Source organism: Phyllobates terribilis, unplaced genomic scaffold (genome assembly GCF_046119375.1).
Source record: "Phyllobates terribilis strain yellow unplaced genomic scaffold, ASM4611937v1 Scaffold_1__5_contigs__length_1240528914, whole genome shotgun sequence".
NCBI classification, from domain to species: Eukaryota; Metazoa; Chordata; class Amphibia; order Anura; family Dendrobatidae; genus Phyllobates; species Phyllobates terribilis.
Genome location: NW_027362761.1, coordinates 1235791474 through 1235808921, shown reverse-complemented (window position 1 = coordinate 1235808921; position 17448 = coordinate 1235791474). Strand labels below are relative to the sequence as shown.

At 60.3% G+C, this 17448-nt stretch overlaps 1 protein-coding gene across 1 annotated transcript in view; it reads right to left on the bottom strand.

Moving 5' to 3' along the window:
- The window catches only part of LOC141164814 (transcription factor COE3-like), a 349802-nt gene that overhangs the window by 40336 nt on the left and 292018 nt on the right, over positions 1–17448 (bottom strand). Inside the window, exons 7-10 of the mRNA XM_073650397.1 lie at positions 9996–10077; positions 2449–2566; positions 2102–2235; positions 549–675 (exon numbers count right to left, since the gene is read on the bottom strand). Coding sequence (XP_073506498.1) covers positions 549–675; positions 2102–2235; positions 2449–2566; positions 9996–10077 — 461 coding nt within the window. The remainder of the gene's footprint in view (positions 1–548; positions 676–2101; positions 2236–2448; positions 2567–9995; positions 10078–17448) is intronic.

Here is a 17448-nt window from a genome sequence, read left to right as displayed (position 1 = left end):
CTCCACACTTCTGCCCCTTATTCTCCACACTTCTGCCCCTTATTCTCCACACTTCTGCCCCTTATTCTCCACACTCCTGCCCCTTATTCTCCACACTCCTGCCCCTTATTCTCCACACTCCTGCCCCTTATTCTCCACACTTCTGCCCCTTATTCTCCACACTTCTGCCCCTTATTCTCCACACTCCTGCCCCTTATTCTCCACACTCCTGCCCCTTATTCTCCACACTCCTGCCCCTTATTCTCCACACTCCTGCCCCTTATTCTCCACACTTCTGCCCCTTATTCTCCACACTCCTGCCCCTTATTCTCCACACTCCTGCCCTTCCCCCGGCAGCTGGATATCGGCTTCTGGGCAGATCCTGACTGATGGCCGTCCGTTCTGGTCTCATCAGAGCTCAGAATTATCACAAGTTTTGCAGTTTTTGGGGATTGACCGCAGGTTCTCAATGGGATGAGATTTGGGGATTTTCGGCGGTAAAATGTGTTAGAGTTCAGACTTTGTCCGGTCTGTACAGCAGAAATACAGACTATGAAACCATCTCTCACCTGTGTAGACGAATCGTCCTGGGGCGCCTTTACAGAAGTGCTTGGATTTGTAGGACAGGGTGACCTCCACCACCCCGGGGATGTGTCTGGGGGGCGTCTGTACTCGGATAGCATGGGGGGTGATCAGCTGTGGCGAGCACAGAAGAACAGTCAGTAGAAGAAAAGCAGAGACCCCCAAATCATCGTATTATTACGGCAACAGCAACATTATGTGATGTGGACGATTACATGAGGAACCATCCATAAGGAAATATCCCAAGTACTGCCGAGTTGGAAGATGAGCTACAATCACAGACCCCCGCCCTGACCCCCGAGTACGTGTGATGAGAGATCCCCATCCTTATCACCTGTGATGTGAGACCCCCACTCTGACCCCCGAGTACGTGTGATGAGAGACCCCCACCCTGACCCCTGAGTACGTGTGATGACAGACCCCCACCCTGACCCCCGAGTACCTGTGATGAGACCCCCGCCCTGACCCCGAGTATGTGTGATGTGAGACCCCCTGATCCCTGAGTACGTGTGATGACAGACCCCCACCCTGACCCCCGAGTACCTGTGATGAGAGACCCCCGCCCTGACCCTCGAGTATGTGTGATGAGAGACCCCCACCCTGACCCCCGAGTACGTGTGATGAGAGATCCCCGTCCTTATCACCTGTGATCTGAGACCCCAACTCTGACCCCTGAGTACGTGTGATGAGAGACCCCCACCCTGACCCCTGAGTACGTGTGATGACAGACCCCCACCCTGACCCCCGAGTACCTGTGATGAGACCCCTGCCCTGACCCCGAGTATGTGTGATGTGAGACCCCCTGATCCCTGAGTACGTTTGATGACAGACCCCCACCCTGACCCCCGAGTACCTGTGATGAGGGAACCCCGCCCTAACCCTCGAGTATGTGTGATGAGAGACCCCCACCCTGACCCCCAAGTACATGTGATGTGAGACCCTCGAGTACGTGTGATGTGAGACCCCACTCTGACCCCTGGGGTACCTGTGATGAGAGCCCGCCGCCCTGACCCCCGAGTATGTGTGATGAGACCCCCGCCCTGACCCAAGTACGTGTGATGAGAGACCCCCACCCTGACCCCCGAGTACCTGTGATGAGACCCCCGCCCTGACCCAAGTACCTGTGATGAGACCCCCGCCCACACCCCCGAGTACGTGTGATGTGAGACCCCCGCCCTGACCCCTGAGTACATGTGATGAGAGACCCCCACCCTGGCCCCCGAGTACGTGTGATGTGAGACCCCCGCCCGGACAGCAGAGTACCTGTGATGAAAGTCCCCCGCACTTGTGATGAGAGACACCCGCCCTGACCTCCGAGTACCCGTGATGAGAGACCCCCGCCCTGACCCCCAAGTACGTGTGATATGAGACCCCCGCCCTGACCCCTGAGTACGTGTGATGAGACCCCCGATCTGACCCGAGTACGTGTGATGAGAGACACCCACCCTGACCCCCGAGTACCCGTGATGAGAGACCCCCGCCCTGACCCCCGAGTACGTGTTATGCGAGACCTCTGTTGCACACCGGCGCCATTTCTTACCTCACTCCACACCAGCATGGTGCCAAACACCACCTGCAGGCCATCAAAGAAGTGGTCTCCGATGAGGATGACGGTGGCCCCGCCGGTGGTCCAGCCCTCGCTCGGGCTGATGGCCTTGATGCAGGGAGTGGCTGCTGCAGACAGATGTGGAAATATCAGTAGTGAGAGGCTAGAAGATTGGTCCAATTATTCCCAACATTCCTGACTATGACACGACCTCGACAGTGTGCCGCTATAACCTGGGGTAACAGCCAGCTGGTCAGACAGGGGGTGCTTCCAGGAGGCTTTCTCCAGACCTCCCCTTTAATTACGACCCCAGCAATGATACACAGAATACACGGACGCACCTTCTGATGGGTCGAGTCTCCTCGCGCGGCGTCCATGCTTGGAGTTATTATGTACAAACATGTTGTCTGACACAGCGAGGACATGTCCGTCCACGTTCACCGTAGTGGAGATCACGACCTGCGATACAAAGCCAGGAAAGCATACGGGGTCGTCACAAGGAAAGCAGAGGAGTATATACTGGTCCTATACACTGCAGAGACGCATATATATCTGTCTACAGGACCAAGAGGAGCTGCTAGAACCTGAGTAGAGGATGAGTGAGGGAGCAAAGAGGGGAGACCGCCACATGGAGACAGTCATAACTGAATTCAGCTTCATCATCCGACCCCATCTCCAGTGATGGGAAATCTTTATCTATAGCACAAGACATTGTGGACAATTGTAGCTTCAGCTTTGTGGGAACAGTTTGGGTAAGTATGTCTGGGGAGCCTGCTGCATATATATATCGAAGTACAGAGCTGGGTGTATATTCGGACACCGTGCCAGTATCACATGTATCCAGGTACAGTGCCGGTATTGCATGTATCCAGGTACAGTGCCGGTATCGCACATGTCTGGTGTGACGAAACAGCTTCTTATCTTAATCAGCCAGACGTCTAGATTTGTTAAGCCAAGAGAAATGCACTATTGTGTTTGTGTTGACTTTAGAACGTGTGTGTGTTTCTTTGGTGGGTCAAGAAGACCAGTATTTGTATAACCCTGAATGTTGTCTTCTCTTGGTTCTGAAACAATGATGTTTGTTACTATGCTAATTGCATATTGCAGTAAGGCCAGCTAGATGTTTATTTACAAGAGCCCCCGGCTATACCGACTATGTAAATTGATTAAAGGCTCAAACAATGAGACATGAGACCTGTGGAATAATACCCTCCCTAACCCTTGCCCTGTGGATGTGTACTTGAAAAAACAAATGTGAACTATTTAAAAGGAACATACGCCTCTGTAGCAGGGAGATTTGAAACAGAGAATTGAAAGAGACTTAACAAGGAGAATCAAAGATCAGACTCTCTTCAGACCATCAGCTTGGTAACATGGCTTTATCCAAAGAGACACAGATTTGGATTCTACATGATTCCAGCCTAAGGATATATGGTATATATTTTCTCCCTCGCTACAGCTCTGAGGCACCAATATCTGTTTTAATCTATTTATATGCCTATTGAATTTAGTCTTTTCCTACAAACAAACTGCATATTTATAACTGACTACTAAAAGATGCTGACCCATTTGGGAGAATTTGGGAGGTACTTCTGAATGGTCTGGAGTGAAGGCGGAGCTATGTGCCTATAAAGAGCTCCCTGGTTCATCTGGAACTGACGAAGGGGAACTGCGGATTCCCTGAAACGCATGGGTCTGCCTTTTGGGCTCCTGGAGTTGCCGAACAGTGCGACGTCACCCGCTCTCCCGCACGCACCATTCAGCCAAGGTTAGTAACCAGGAACGCTATCGGCCGGGGCGCCCCTGGCACTGCTAAACCGACCTCCTCCTTCCATGACGCTTGCGTTCATCGAGTAAGAGAGAGGACGTCTTCCCGCCAGCGTACGCACGCGCTTCCCCACGGCCAGCATGGATTTGCACCGGCACCATCTGGACGCCGGCGTGGACTAAGCATAAGCAAAAGTGAGTAAGCCGAAAGGCGGCGTCTGTATCCACCTACCCATCGGTTGTAGCATCGGACTCAAGAAAGTCATTTTCACCCCGGACTACTAGCAGGGTTTTCATAGCATCCTATGATTAGACGCCACTATACGCTTTCAGCTACATCATCTGTTAATAGGAAGGCTTGGATGGCCTAAGCACAATTTTATACGGACCGCTGCGTGTCTTCTTAGGAACCATTTGACTCCGCAAGTATTTTCATTTCAGTTTGGCATCATTGACTTTGGCCCTTCTGGATTAAGTATATGCCAATATGGACTACTGAGTCATCTTACAATCAGTATTTCTTTATAGAATTATTTATTTCTTGGTATATTCTCTGCTGCTCATTTTAACATTTATGTTTTTTTTTTTAAAGTTTCTTATTTCTGTAATTAAAATACCACTGTACCCCTTATTAATATTTCCAGCATAAATTTGTGGTTACACACCAATACACCCCCAACTCTCCTTCCCCTCCCCTACCTCCCTTCCCTGTATTAACCTACCAACCTTAGTGCGATAGATTTATTTCTTTAATTTAAGGGTATATGGCCCTGACTGGAAAGATACGGATCTGCTCCATTGACCATCAGAAAGCCCATGGATATATTTGGCGAGACCAGGTTGGGATGATGAAGTCACCTGGCCCCATGGATATGTTGTTTGGGGTTATTAGGTTGGACCCTCCGGTCGCCTGGAACTCATGGAGACATTGGGAGAAGCCAGATTGGGACCAGCCGGTCATCTGGCCCCATGGAAACTCTCGGAGAGGCCAGAGTGGGACCAGCCTGTCATTTGGCCCCATGGAAACTCTCGGAGAGGCCAGATTGGGACCAGCCTGTCATCTGGCCCCATGGAAACTCTCGGAGAGGCCAGATTGGGACCAGCTGGTCATCTGGCCCCATGGAAACTCTCGGAGAGGCCAGATTGGGACCAGCCGGTCATCTGGCCCCGTGGAAACTCTCGGAGAGGCCAGATTGGGACCAGCCGGTCATCTGGCCCCATGGAAACTCTCGGAGAGGCCAGGGTGGGACCCTCGGGTCTCCTGGCCTTGTACCTTGATGGACTGTCAGCTTCCTAAGCTTGCCGCTACCTTCTCTCTGTGGGGGCCAGCCAGAAGCGGGGGGCCACTGGTTGAAGTAGTCGGCCCTGGAAGTCCCAAGTCGCAGCTGTTCTATCCCAGGCGGGCGGAGAAGGAAGGGTGAGACGGTGTAATGTTCCACCATCTTGGGGACCTGCTGGGACTGTTCTATGTGTTTATTGTCCGCTTTGTGGGTCAGTAAAGTATTGTCACGCTGTGTTACCCCCACCCTGTGTTGCCTGAGTGGTATTACGCCCACGGAAGACCCCGGGTCTTCACATCCGGGTACAGTGCTGGCATCGCATGTATCCAGGTACAGAGCTGGGTGTATATATAGGGGTGGTGGACTGTGCTGTCTCGTTCCTACCCGTGAAGACACCAATATCATTGTATGTGTGTATTATGTCATGCGTCTTTTGTAAGTATTGTGCAGTGTAAATTGTAATGTATTGTGATATGGATGTGCGTAGTGTATAGTAATGTAGGATAAGTATTGATAGTATAGTGTAATGTGTAGTGTAAGGTATAGCGTTAGAGGATAGGTAGTGTAGGGATGTGGATAGTTGACTATAGGTTAAGTAAGAGTTAATGTTTGGGACTAGCCCACAAAAGAAATGGGTTAGTGTTAGGAAAGGAGACTGCTTCCTGTTAGCTAAGGAGAAAGAGCTTGGAGTGAACAGAGCTGCATGAAGGGTGATCCTGAGGGAGAGGAGACAGAGAAGAAGGAATAGTGTGATCCTTAAGAAAAGTGGACAATGTGACAGAGTGGCCTTCCGGAGACGGGTCCTAGAAGAGGACGCCTAGCCACGAGACCACGAGCTTGTAATGCAGGACTGAGAGATGGGGACTAGTGAAGGGTCTTGAGCGGGAGATCCAAGGCACCAGTAGTGGAAGAAATAGGACATGGAAAAGCTGAGCAAGTGAGGGAGACTTGTTAAAGAAGTTGGCAACAACTTTTTATTATGCCCCCAATGTATCCCCCCGAGGCCCATAAGTGTCTTTGTAATTACCTTCTGTTGCAGGTTCTGCCTGTGAGCGGCGCTATCGGTGGCTGCTCACAGGCATCACGTGACCCCGTGCTGATGTCACGACAAGTGAGGCAAGACTCAGCGCTGGGGTCCCCGCGGTGGCTGCTGGGTTGTGGGTGGGGTTATCCCCGCGTCACACCCAGCATCCACCGCGCGCTTTCCCAATGAATGGGGAGAGGGAGAGCGTGTGGTGGATGCCGGGTGTGACGCACGGGGGTAACCCCACCCACAACCCAGCAGCCACCGTGGAAAGCAGAAGACAGAGACCTCCAACTGCGACTTGGACTTGTCGTGACGTCAGCGGATATCAGCGCCGGCCGCAGCTGGGGGTCACGTGATGCCTGTGAGCGGCCAGCGATAGCACCACTCACAGGCATTATCTGCAACAGAAGGTAATTACAAAAACAGTTATGGGCCCCGGGGGGATACAATGTGGAGGGGATAATAAGTAGTGGACAACCCCTTTAATCAGGACTGTAGCTACCTGTGACCTCACAGCACAAGTAAACACCCCCAGCCAGGACCTCCACTGTCATGTATCGTGCCGAGGCGCTGAAGACAAGTACCTCACCGGCGACTACCGACCCATACTGCGTTACATATATCCGGATATGGTGCCGGTATCACATGTATCCGGGCACTGAGCTGGGTGCATATCCGAGCACAGTTCCGGTATCGCATGTATCCGGGCACAGCAGCGGCTCCTCCTGGCACACAGGTGACCGCGGTACCGGGCACAGCAGAGGCTCCTCCTGGCACACAGGTGACCGCGGTACCGGCCTCGCAGCAGCTCCTCCTGGCACACAGGTGACCGTGGTACCGGGCACAGCAGCGGCTCCTCCTGGCACACCAGTGACCGTGGTACCGGGCACAGCAGCGGCTCCTCCTGGCACACAGGTGACCGCGGTACCGGGCACAGCAGCGGCTCATGCTGGCACACAGGTGACCGAGGTACCGGGCACAGCAGCGGTTCCTCCTGGCACACAGGTGACCGAGGTACCGGGCACAGCAGCGGCTCCTCCTGGCACACAGGTGACCGCGATACCGGGCACAGCAGCGGCTCCTCCTGGCACACAGGTGACCGCGGTACCGGGCACAGCAGCGGCTCCTCCTGGCACACAGGTGAACGCGGTACCAGACACAGCAGTGGCTCCTCCTGGCATACAGGTGAACTTGGTACCGGGTACAGCAGCGGCTCCTCCTGGCACACAGGTGACCGTGTTACCGGGCACAGCAGCGGCTCCTCCTGGCACACAGGTGACCGCGGTACCGGGCACAGCAGCGGCTCCTCCTGGCACACAGGTGACCGCGGTACCGGGCACAGCAGCGGCTCCTCCTGGCACACAGGTGACCGTGGTACCGAGCACAGCAGCGGCTCCTCCTGGCACACAGGTGACCGCGGTACCTGCCTCGCAGCATCTCCTCCTGGCACACAGGTGACCGTGGTACCGGGCACAGCAGCGGTTCCTCCTGGCACACAGGTGACCACGGTACCGGCCTCACAGCATCTCCTCCTGGCACAGAGGTGACCGCGGTACAGGGCACAGCAGCGGCTCCTCCTGGCACACAGGTGACCGTGGTACTGGGTACAGCAGCGGTTCCTCCTGGCACACAGATGACCGCGGTACCGGCCTCGCAGCGGCTCCTCCTGGCACACAGGAGACCGCGGTACAGGGCACAGCAGCGGCTCCTCCTGGCACACAGGTGACCGCGGTACCGGGCACAGCAGCGGCTCCTCCTGGCACACAGGTGACCGCGGTACCGGGCACAGCAGCAGCTCCTCCTGGCACACCGGTGACCGTGGTACTGGGCACAGCAGCGGCTCCTCCTGGCACACAGGTGACCGCGGTACCGGGCACAGCAGCGGCTCCTCCTGGCACACAGGTGACCGCGATACCGGGCACAGCAGCGGCTCCTCCTGGCACACAGGTGACCGTGGTACTGGGTACAGCAGCGGCTCCTCCTGGCACACAGGTGACCGTGGTACAGGGCACAGCAGCGGCTCCTCCTGGCACACAGGTGACCGTGGTACTGGGTACAGCAGCGGTTCCTCCTGGCACACAGGTGACCGGGGTACCGGCCTCGCAGCGGCTCCTCCTGGCACACAGGTGACCGCGGTACAGGGCACAGCAGCGGCTCCTCCTGGCACACAGGTGACCGCAGTACCGGGCACAGCAGCGGATCCTCCTGGCACACAGGTGACCGCGGTACCGGGCACAGCAGCGGCTCCTCCTGGCACACAGGTCACCGCGGTATCAGGCACAGCAGCGGCTCCTCCTGGCACACAGGTGACCGCGGTACCGGGCATAGCAGCGGCTCCTCCTGGCACACAGGTGACCGCGGTACCGGGCATAGCAGCGGCTCCTCCTGGCACACAGGTGACCGCGGTACCGGGCACAGCAGCGGCTCCTCCTGGCACATAGGTGACCGCGGTACCGGGCACAGCAGCGGCTCCTCCTGGCACACAGGTGACCGTGGTACCGGGCACAGCAGCGGCTCCTCCTGGCACAAAGGTGACCGTGGTACCGGGCACAGCAGCGGCTCCTCCTGGCACACAGGTGACCGCGGTACTGGGCACAGCAGCGGCTCCTCCTGGCACACAGGTGACCGTGGTACCGGGCATAGCAGCGGCTCCTCCTCGCACACAGGTGACCGTGGTACCGAGCACAGCAGCGGCTCCTCCTGCCACACAGGTGACCGCGGTACCGGGCACAGCAGCGGCTCCTCCTGGCACACAGGTGACCGCGGTACCGGGCACAGCAGCGGCTCCTCCTGGCACACAGGTGACCGTGGTACCGGGCACAGCAGCGGCTCCTCCTGGCACACAGGTGACCGCGGTATCAGGCACAGCAGCGGCTCCTCCTGGCACACAGGTGATCGCGGTATCAGGCACAGCAGCGGCTCCTCCTGGCACACAGGTGACCGCGGTACCGGGCACAGCAGCGGCTCCTCCTGGCACACAGGTGACCGCGGTACCGGGCACAGCAGCGGCTCCTCCTGGCACACAGGTGACTGTGGTACCGGGCACAGCAGCGGCTCCTCCTGGCACACAGGTGACCGCGGTACCGGGCACAGCAGCGGCTCCTCCTGGCACACAGGTGACCGAGGTACCGGGCACAGCAGCGGCTCCTCCTGGCACACAGATAACCGCGGTACCGGGCACAGCAGCGGCTCCTCCTGGCACACAGGTGACCGCGGTACCGGCCCGGCAGGGCAGGGATGCAGCTTCTCCTCCATGCAGGAATGTAAATGAAGTGGGAGCTAATCAGGTTAGGATGTGATAATTATCAGCTCTCTCAGAAGCCCCCTAATGAGCAGTCGAGCCCCCGCTGTGAGAAAATAGCTGAAGTTCCTGCTCCCATCCAGCCTGGACGACTTAACCGTTACAGCACCACACAGGAGGAGCCGGGAATCAGACAGTAATAACACGGTGTCGGCACTGTATAGGGGGTGTAAATATAAAGCGATCTGTAATAGAACCCTCGTCTCTGTATGCAGCCTGCAGTGTAAATCATGGTGGATGACACCCTAATGGCCACATCTGGTAGTGCAGTGTGATGTCACAGTACACCCCTGCCTGGTATCACTCTCGGCACAGACACATCGCAGCAAGCCCCCAATGATCTATTCTCCTGATGAGCCATTGATGTGTGGGGAGCGGAGACACGAGTGTAGGGATGATGGGAGTTGTAGTCATCACTGCTGTGGAAGGTTTACGATAACATGAAAGCTTTATCTCCACCCCACCCCCCCCGGGGTCTCACACAACACACGTGCAGGTATGGCGGGGTCTCACCTGGAATCTCCTCATGTCCCGCGGGTTCCCGGCGTTCTTCAGACAGTTCTGGTTGCATTTTAGGAAAAACTTCAAGAAAAACCTAAGACAGAAAAGACAGGAGCGATGAGGGGGGGATCACGTGAGGGCGATGAAGGGGCGATCACGTGAGGGCGATGAGGGGGGGGAACACGTGAGGGCGATGGGGGGGATCACGTGAGGGCGATGAGGGGGGGGAACACGTGAGGGCGATGGGGGGGATCACGTGAGGGCGATGGGGGGGATCACGTGAGGGCGATGGGGGGGATCACGTGAGGGCGATGAGGGGGGGATCACGTGAGGGCGATGAGGGGGGGATCACGTGAGGGCGATGGGGGGGGATCACGTGAGGGCGATGGGGGGGGATCACGTGAGGGCGATGGGGGGGATCACGTGAGGGCGATGAGGGGGGGATCACGTGAGGGCGATGAGGGGGGGGAACACGTGAGGGCGATGGGGGGATCACGTGAGGGCGATGGGGGGGATCACGTGAGGGCGATGGGGGGGATCACGTGAGGGCGATGAGGGGGGGATCACGTGAGGGCGATGAGGGGGGGATCACGTGAGGGCGATGAGGGGGGGATCACGTGAGGGCGATGGGGGGGATCACGTGAGGGCGATGAGGGGGGGATCACGTGAGGGCGATGAGGGGGGGATCACGTGAGGGCGATGGGGGGGAACACGTGAGGGCGATGGGGGGGGAACACGTGAGGGCGATGGGGGGGGATCACGTGAGGGCGATGGGGGGGATCACGTGAGGGTGGGAACACGTGAGGGCGATGGGGGGGATCACGTGAGGGCGATGAGGGGGGGATCACGTGAGGGCGATGGGGGGGCGATCACGTGAGGGCGATGGGGGGGGGATCACGTGAGGGCGATGAGGGGGGGAACATGTGAGGGCGATGAAGGGGCGGATCACGTGAGGGCGATGAGGGGGGGAACACGTGAGGGCGATGGGGGGATCACGTGAGGGCGATGAAGGGGCGATCACGTGAGGGCGATGAGGGGGGGAACACGTGAGGGCGATGAGGGGGGGAACACGTGAGGGCGATGGGGGGGATTACGTGAGGTCGATGAAGGGGGGGAACACGTGAGGGCGATGGGGGGGATCACGTGAGGGCGATGAGGGGGGGGACACGTGAGGGCGATGGGGGGGATCACGTGAGGGCGATGGGGGGGATCACATGAGGGCGATGGGGGGGCGATCACGTGAGGGCGATGAGGGGGGGGAACACGTGAGGGCGATGAAGGGGCGATCACGTGAGGGCGATGAGGGGGGGATCACGTGAGGGCGATGAAGGGGCGATCACGTGAGGGCGATCACGTGAGGACGATGGGGGGGATCACGTGAGGGCGATGAGGGGGTGAACACGTGAGGGCGATGAAGGGGCGATCACGTGAGGGCGATGAGGGGGATCACGTGAGGGCGATGAGGAGGGGATCACGTGAGGGCGATGGGGGGGGGGATCACGTGAGGGCGATGGGGGGGTGATCACGTGAGGGCGATGGGGGGGGATCACGTGAGGGCGATCACGTGAGGGCGATGAGGGGGGGAACACGTGAGGGCGATGAAGGGGCGGATCACGTGAGGGCGATGAGGGGGGAACACGTGAGGGCGATGGGGGGAATCACGTGAGGGCGATGAGGGGGGGATCACGTGAGGGCGATGAGGGGGGGATCACGTGAGGGCGATGGGGGGGATCACGTGAGGGCGATGAGGGGGGGATCACGTGAGGGCGATGAGGGGGGGGATCACGTGAGGGCGATGAGGGGGGGGATCACGTGAGGGCGATGAGGGGGGGATCACGTGAGGGCGATGAGGGGGGGATCACGTGAGGGCGATGGGGGGGGATCACGTGAGGGCGATGAGGGGGGATCATGTGAGGAGGGATCATGTGAGGGCGATGAGGGGGATCATGTGAGGGCTGGTCCTCTGTTCTGCAGCTTTTCATGGCACCAGTAACGCTCTACTGGTACCAGTTCATATGCACCAGTGATCTATTACCGTGACCATCAGTCATTTCGTGGCTCGTCTGGCTTGTTGTATACCTTCATATAAGGGAGGCAGGGTGAGCCGGGGCCCAGTGGTGGCCCCACAGGGTCCCTGATACAGGCGGCTCCCCGTCCTCCCTCCATGCACACTGCTGGATACCCCTGACAGCCCTGGGAGCCGCGGTCCCTTTAGGCTTGAGCCTTTCTTACAGGAAGTGGCCGCAGCACTTAAGGAACAGAGAGCAGAACTTTATCCATTATTAAGAGCCTCCTCCCCTCCCCCATCACCTGCTGGATCCTCAGTTACCTCCGCTCCGATCTATAAACCTCAGTGTGATCTCATGGACCGCAGAGATCTCCCCCACTGCATTTATATCTGCTGCACATGTGGAGGATGGAGACTGCACTCACACCGCAACCTGCACTCACCTGCTCCACTCACACCGCAACCTGTGCTCACCTGCTTCACTCACACCGCAACCTGCGCTCACCTGCTCCACTCACACCGCAACCTGCGCTCACCTGCTCCACTCACACCGCAACCTGCGCTCACCTGCTCCACTCACACCGCAACCTGCGCTCACCTGCTCCACTCACATCACAGTCTGCACATTATTTTATGGTCTACAGATGACCTGTGTCTTTCGCTTTACTGCACGCTGTGCAGAGGCTGGTACGTGTATTACTTATTTCTGCCCAGTAGAATATCCCCTCCTGCCTGTATATACCGTATACTGTTGTCATATTTCCCATCGAAGCCAGGTTAAGGATGTAGCAGCTGGTCATGGGGATGATAGTCTGCTGAGGGAGGAACAGACGGCGCGGGGGGAGGAACAGACGGCAGCAGGGGAGGAACAGAGGGCAGCGGGGGAGGAACAGACGGCAGCGGGGGGAAGAACAGATGGCGCGGGGGGAGGAACAGATGGCAGCGGGGGAGGAACAGACGGCAGCGGGGGAGGAACAGACGGCAGCGGGGGAGGGACAGACGGCAGCGGGGGGGGGGACAGACGGCGGGGGGGGGGCAGACGGCGCGGGGGGGGAACAGACGGCGTGGGGGGGGACAGACGGCAGCGGAGGGGGACAGACGGAATGGGGGGAGGAACAGACGGCAGCGGGGGGAAGAACAGATGGCACGGGGGGAGGAACAGACGGCGGCGGGGGGAAGAACAGATGGCACGGGGGGAGGAACAGACGGCAGCGGGGGAAGGAACAGACGGCGCGGGGGGAGGAACAGACGGCGCGGGGGGAGGAACAGACGGCGCAGTGGAGGAGCAGATGGCGCGGGGGAAGGAACAGACGGCAGCGGGGGGAAGAACAGATGGCGCGGGGGGAGGAACAGACGGCAGCGGGGGAGGAACAGATGGCGCGGGGGAAGGAACAGACGGCAGCGGGGGGAAGAACAGATGGCGCGGGGGGAGGAGCAGATGGCGCAGTGGAGGAGCAGACGGCGCGGGGGAAGGAACAGACGGCAGCGAGGGGGGGACAGACGGCAGCGGGGGGGGACAGACGGCAGCGGGGGGGACAGACGGCAGCGGAGGGGGGACAGACGGCAGCGGAGGGGGGGACAGACGGCAGCGGGGGGGGACAGACGGCAGCGGGGGGGGACAGACGGCAGCGGGGGGGGACAGACGGCAGCGGGGGGAGGAACATACGGCAGCGGGGGAGGAACAGACGGCGCAGGGGGAGGAACAGACGGCGCAGGGGGAGGAACAGACGGCGCAGGGGGAGGAACAGACGGCGCGGGGGGAGGTACAGAAGACAGCGCGGGGGAGGTACAGAAGACAGCGCGGGGGAGGTACAGAAGACAGCGCGGGAGGTACAGAAGACAGCGCGGGAGGTACAGAAGACAGCGCGGGGCAGGAACAGACGGCGCAGGGGCAGGAACAGGCAGCGCAGGGGGAGGTACAGAAGACAGCGCAGGGGGAGGTACAGAAGACAGCGCAGGGGGAGGTACAGAAGACAGCGCAGGGGGAGGTACAGAAGACAGCGCGGGGGAGGTACAGAAGACAGCGCGGGGGAGGTACAGAAGACAGCGCGGGGGAGGTACAGAAGACTGCGCGGGGGAGGTACAGAAGACTGCGCGGGGGAGGTACAGAAGACTGCGCGGGGGAGGTACAGAAGACTGCGCGGGGGAGGAAGAGAAGACGGCACAGGGGGAGGAACAGATGGCGAAGGGGGAGGAACAGATGGCGCAGGGGGAGGAACAGACAGCGTGGGGGGAAGAGCAGACGGCAGGGGGGGAGGAGCAGACGGCAGGGGGGGGAGAACAGACGGCGCGGGGGGAGGAACAGACGGCGCAGGGGGAGGAACAGACGGCGCAGGGGGAGGAACAGACGGCGCGGGGGGAGGAACAGACGGCGCGGGGGGAGGAACAGACGGCGCGGGGGGAGGAACAGACGGCTCGGGGGGAGGAACAGAAGACAGCGCGGGGGGAGGAACAGAAGACAGCGCGGGGGGAGGTACAGAAGACAGCGCGGGGGGAGGTACAGAAGACAGCGCGGGGGGAGGTACAGAAGACAGCGCGGGGGGAGGTACAGAAGACAGCGCGGGGGGAGGTACAGAAGACAGAGCGGGGGAGGTACAGAAGACAGCGCGGGGGAGGTACAGAAGACAGCGCGGGGGAGGTACAGAAAATAGCGCGGGGGAGGTACAGAAAACAGCGCCGGGGAGGTAAAAAAGACTGCGCGGGGGAGGTACAGAAGACTGCGCGGGGGAGGAAGAGAAGACGGCACAGGGGGAGGAAGAGAAGACGGCACAGGGGGAGGAACAGATGGCGCAGGGGGAGGAACAGACGGCGCAGGGGGAAGAGCAGACGGCAGGGGGGGAGGAGCAGACGGCAGGGGGGGAGAACAGACGGCGCGGGGGGAGGAACAGACGGCGCAGGGGGAGGAACAGACGGCGCAGGGGGAGGAACAGACGGCGCAGGGGGAGGAACAGACGGCGCGGGGGGAGGAACAGACGGCGCGGGGGGAGGAACAGACGGCGCGGGGGGAGGAACAGACGGCGCGGGGGGAGGAACAGTCGGCGGGGGGGAGGAACAGTCGGCGGGGGGGAGGAACAGAAGACAGCGCGGGGGGAGGTACAGAAGACAGCGCGGGGGGAGGTACAGAAGACAGCGCGGGGGAGGTACAGAAGACAGCGCGGGGGAGGTACAGAAAATAGCGCGGGGGAGGTACAGAAAACAGCGCCGGGGAGGTAAAAAAGACTGCACGGGGGAGGTACAGAAGACTACGCGGGGGAGGAAGAGAAGACGGCACAGGGGGAGGAACAGATGGCGAAGGGGGAGGAACAGATGGCGCAGGGGGAGGAACAGACAGCGTGGGGGGAGGAGCAGACGGCAGGGGGGGAGGAGCAGACGGCAGGGGGGGAGAACAGACGGTGCGGGGGGAAGAACAGACGGCGCGGGGGGGAGGAACAGACGGCAGCGGGGGGAGGAACAGACGGCAGCGGGGGGAAGAACAGACTGCGCGGTGGAAGGAACAGACTGCGCGGGGGGGGGACAGACGGCACGGGGGAGGTACAGACGGCACGGGGGAGGTACAGAAGACAGCTCGGGGGAGGTACAGAAGACAGCACTGGGGAGGTACAGAAAACAGCACGGGGTAGGTACAGAAAACAGCACGGGGGAGGTACAGAAAACAGCGCCGGGGAGGTAAAAAAGACGGCGAGGGGGAGGTACAGAAGACGGCGCGGGGGAGGAAGAGAAGACGGCACAGGGGGAGGAACAGAAGGCGCAGGGGCACAAACAGACAGCGTGGGGGGAGGAGCAGATGGCAGGGGGGGGAGAACAGACGGCGCGGGGGGGGGGAACAAACAGCAGCGGGGGGAGGAACAGACGGCAGCGGGGGGAAGAACAGACGGCGCAGTGGGAGGAATAGACGGCGCGGGGGCAGGAACAGTCGGCGCGGGGGAAGGAACAGACGGCGCGGGGGAAGGAACAGACGGCGCGGCGGAAGGAACAGACGGCGCGGCGGAAGGAACAGACGGCGCGGCGGAAGGAACAGACGGCGCGGAGGAAGGAACAGTCGGCGCGGGGGAAGGAACAGACGGCGCGGGGGAAGGAACAGACGGCACGGGGGAGGTACAGAAGACAGCACGGGGGAGGAACAGAAGACAGCACGGGGAGGAACAGAAGACAGCACGGGGGAGGAACAGAAGACAGCGCGGGGGAAGTACAGACGGTGCAGGGGGAGGTACAGACGGCGCAGGAGGAGGGACAGACAGCGCAGGAAAAGGAACAGACGGCGCAGGGGAGGAACAGACGGCGTGGGGGAAGGAACAGATGGCGCAGGGGGAGGTACAGTAGACAGCGCGGGGGAGGAACAGAAGACAGCGCGGGGGAGGTACAGATGGCGCAGGGGGAGGAACAGACGGCGCAGGGGGAGGAACAGACGACGCAGGGGCAGGAACAGACGACGCAGGGGCAGGAATAGACAACGCAGGGGGAGGTACAGAAGACAGCGCAGGGGAGGTACAAAAGACAGCGCGGGGGAGGTACAAAAGACAGCGCGGGGGAGGTACAAAAGACAGCGCGGGGGAGGTACAAAAGACAGCGCGGGGGAGGTACAAAAGACAGCGCGGGGGAGGTACAAAAGACAGCGCGGGGGAGGTACAAAAGACAGCGCGGGGGAGGTACAAAAGACAGCGCGGGGGAGGTACAAAAGACAGCGCGGGGGAGGTACAAAAGACAGCGCGGGGGAGGAACGGACGGCGCAGGGGGAGGAACGGACGGCGCAGGGGGAGGAACGGACGGCGCAGGGGGAGGAACGGACGGCGCAGGGGGAGGAACGGACGGCGCAGAGGGAGGAACAGACGGCGCAGAGGGAGGAACAGACGGCGCAGAGGGAGGAACAGACGGCGCAGAGGGAGGAACAGACGGCGCAGGGGGAGGAACAGACGGCGCAGGGGGAGGAACAGACGGCGCAGGGGGAGGAACAGACGGCGCAGGGGGAGGAACAGACGGCGCAGGGGGAGGAACAGACGGCGCGGGGGAGGTACAGAAGATAGCGGGGGAGGAACAGAAGACAGCGCGGGGAGGTACAGATGGCGCAGGGGGAGGAACAGACGGCGCGGGGGCAGGAACAGACGGCGCAGAGGGAGGAACAGACGGCGCAGAGGGAGGAACAGACGGCGCAGGGGGAGGAACAGACGGCGCAGGGGGAGGAAAAGACGGCGCAGGGGGAGGAAAAGACGGCGCAGGGGGAGGAACAGACGGCGCAGGGAGAGGAACAGACGGTGCAGGGGGAGGTACAGATGGCGCGGGGGAGGTACAGAAGATAGCGGGGGAGGTACAGATGGCGCAGGGGGAGGAACAGACGGCGCGGGGGCAGGAACAGACAGCGCAGGGGGAGGTACAGAAGACAGCGCAGGGGGAGGTACAGAAGACAGCGCAGGGGGAGGTACAGAAGACAGCGCAGGGGGAGGTACAGAAGACAGCGCGGGG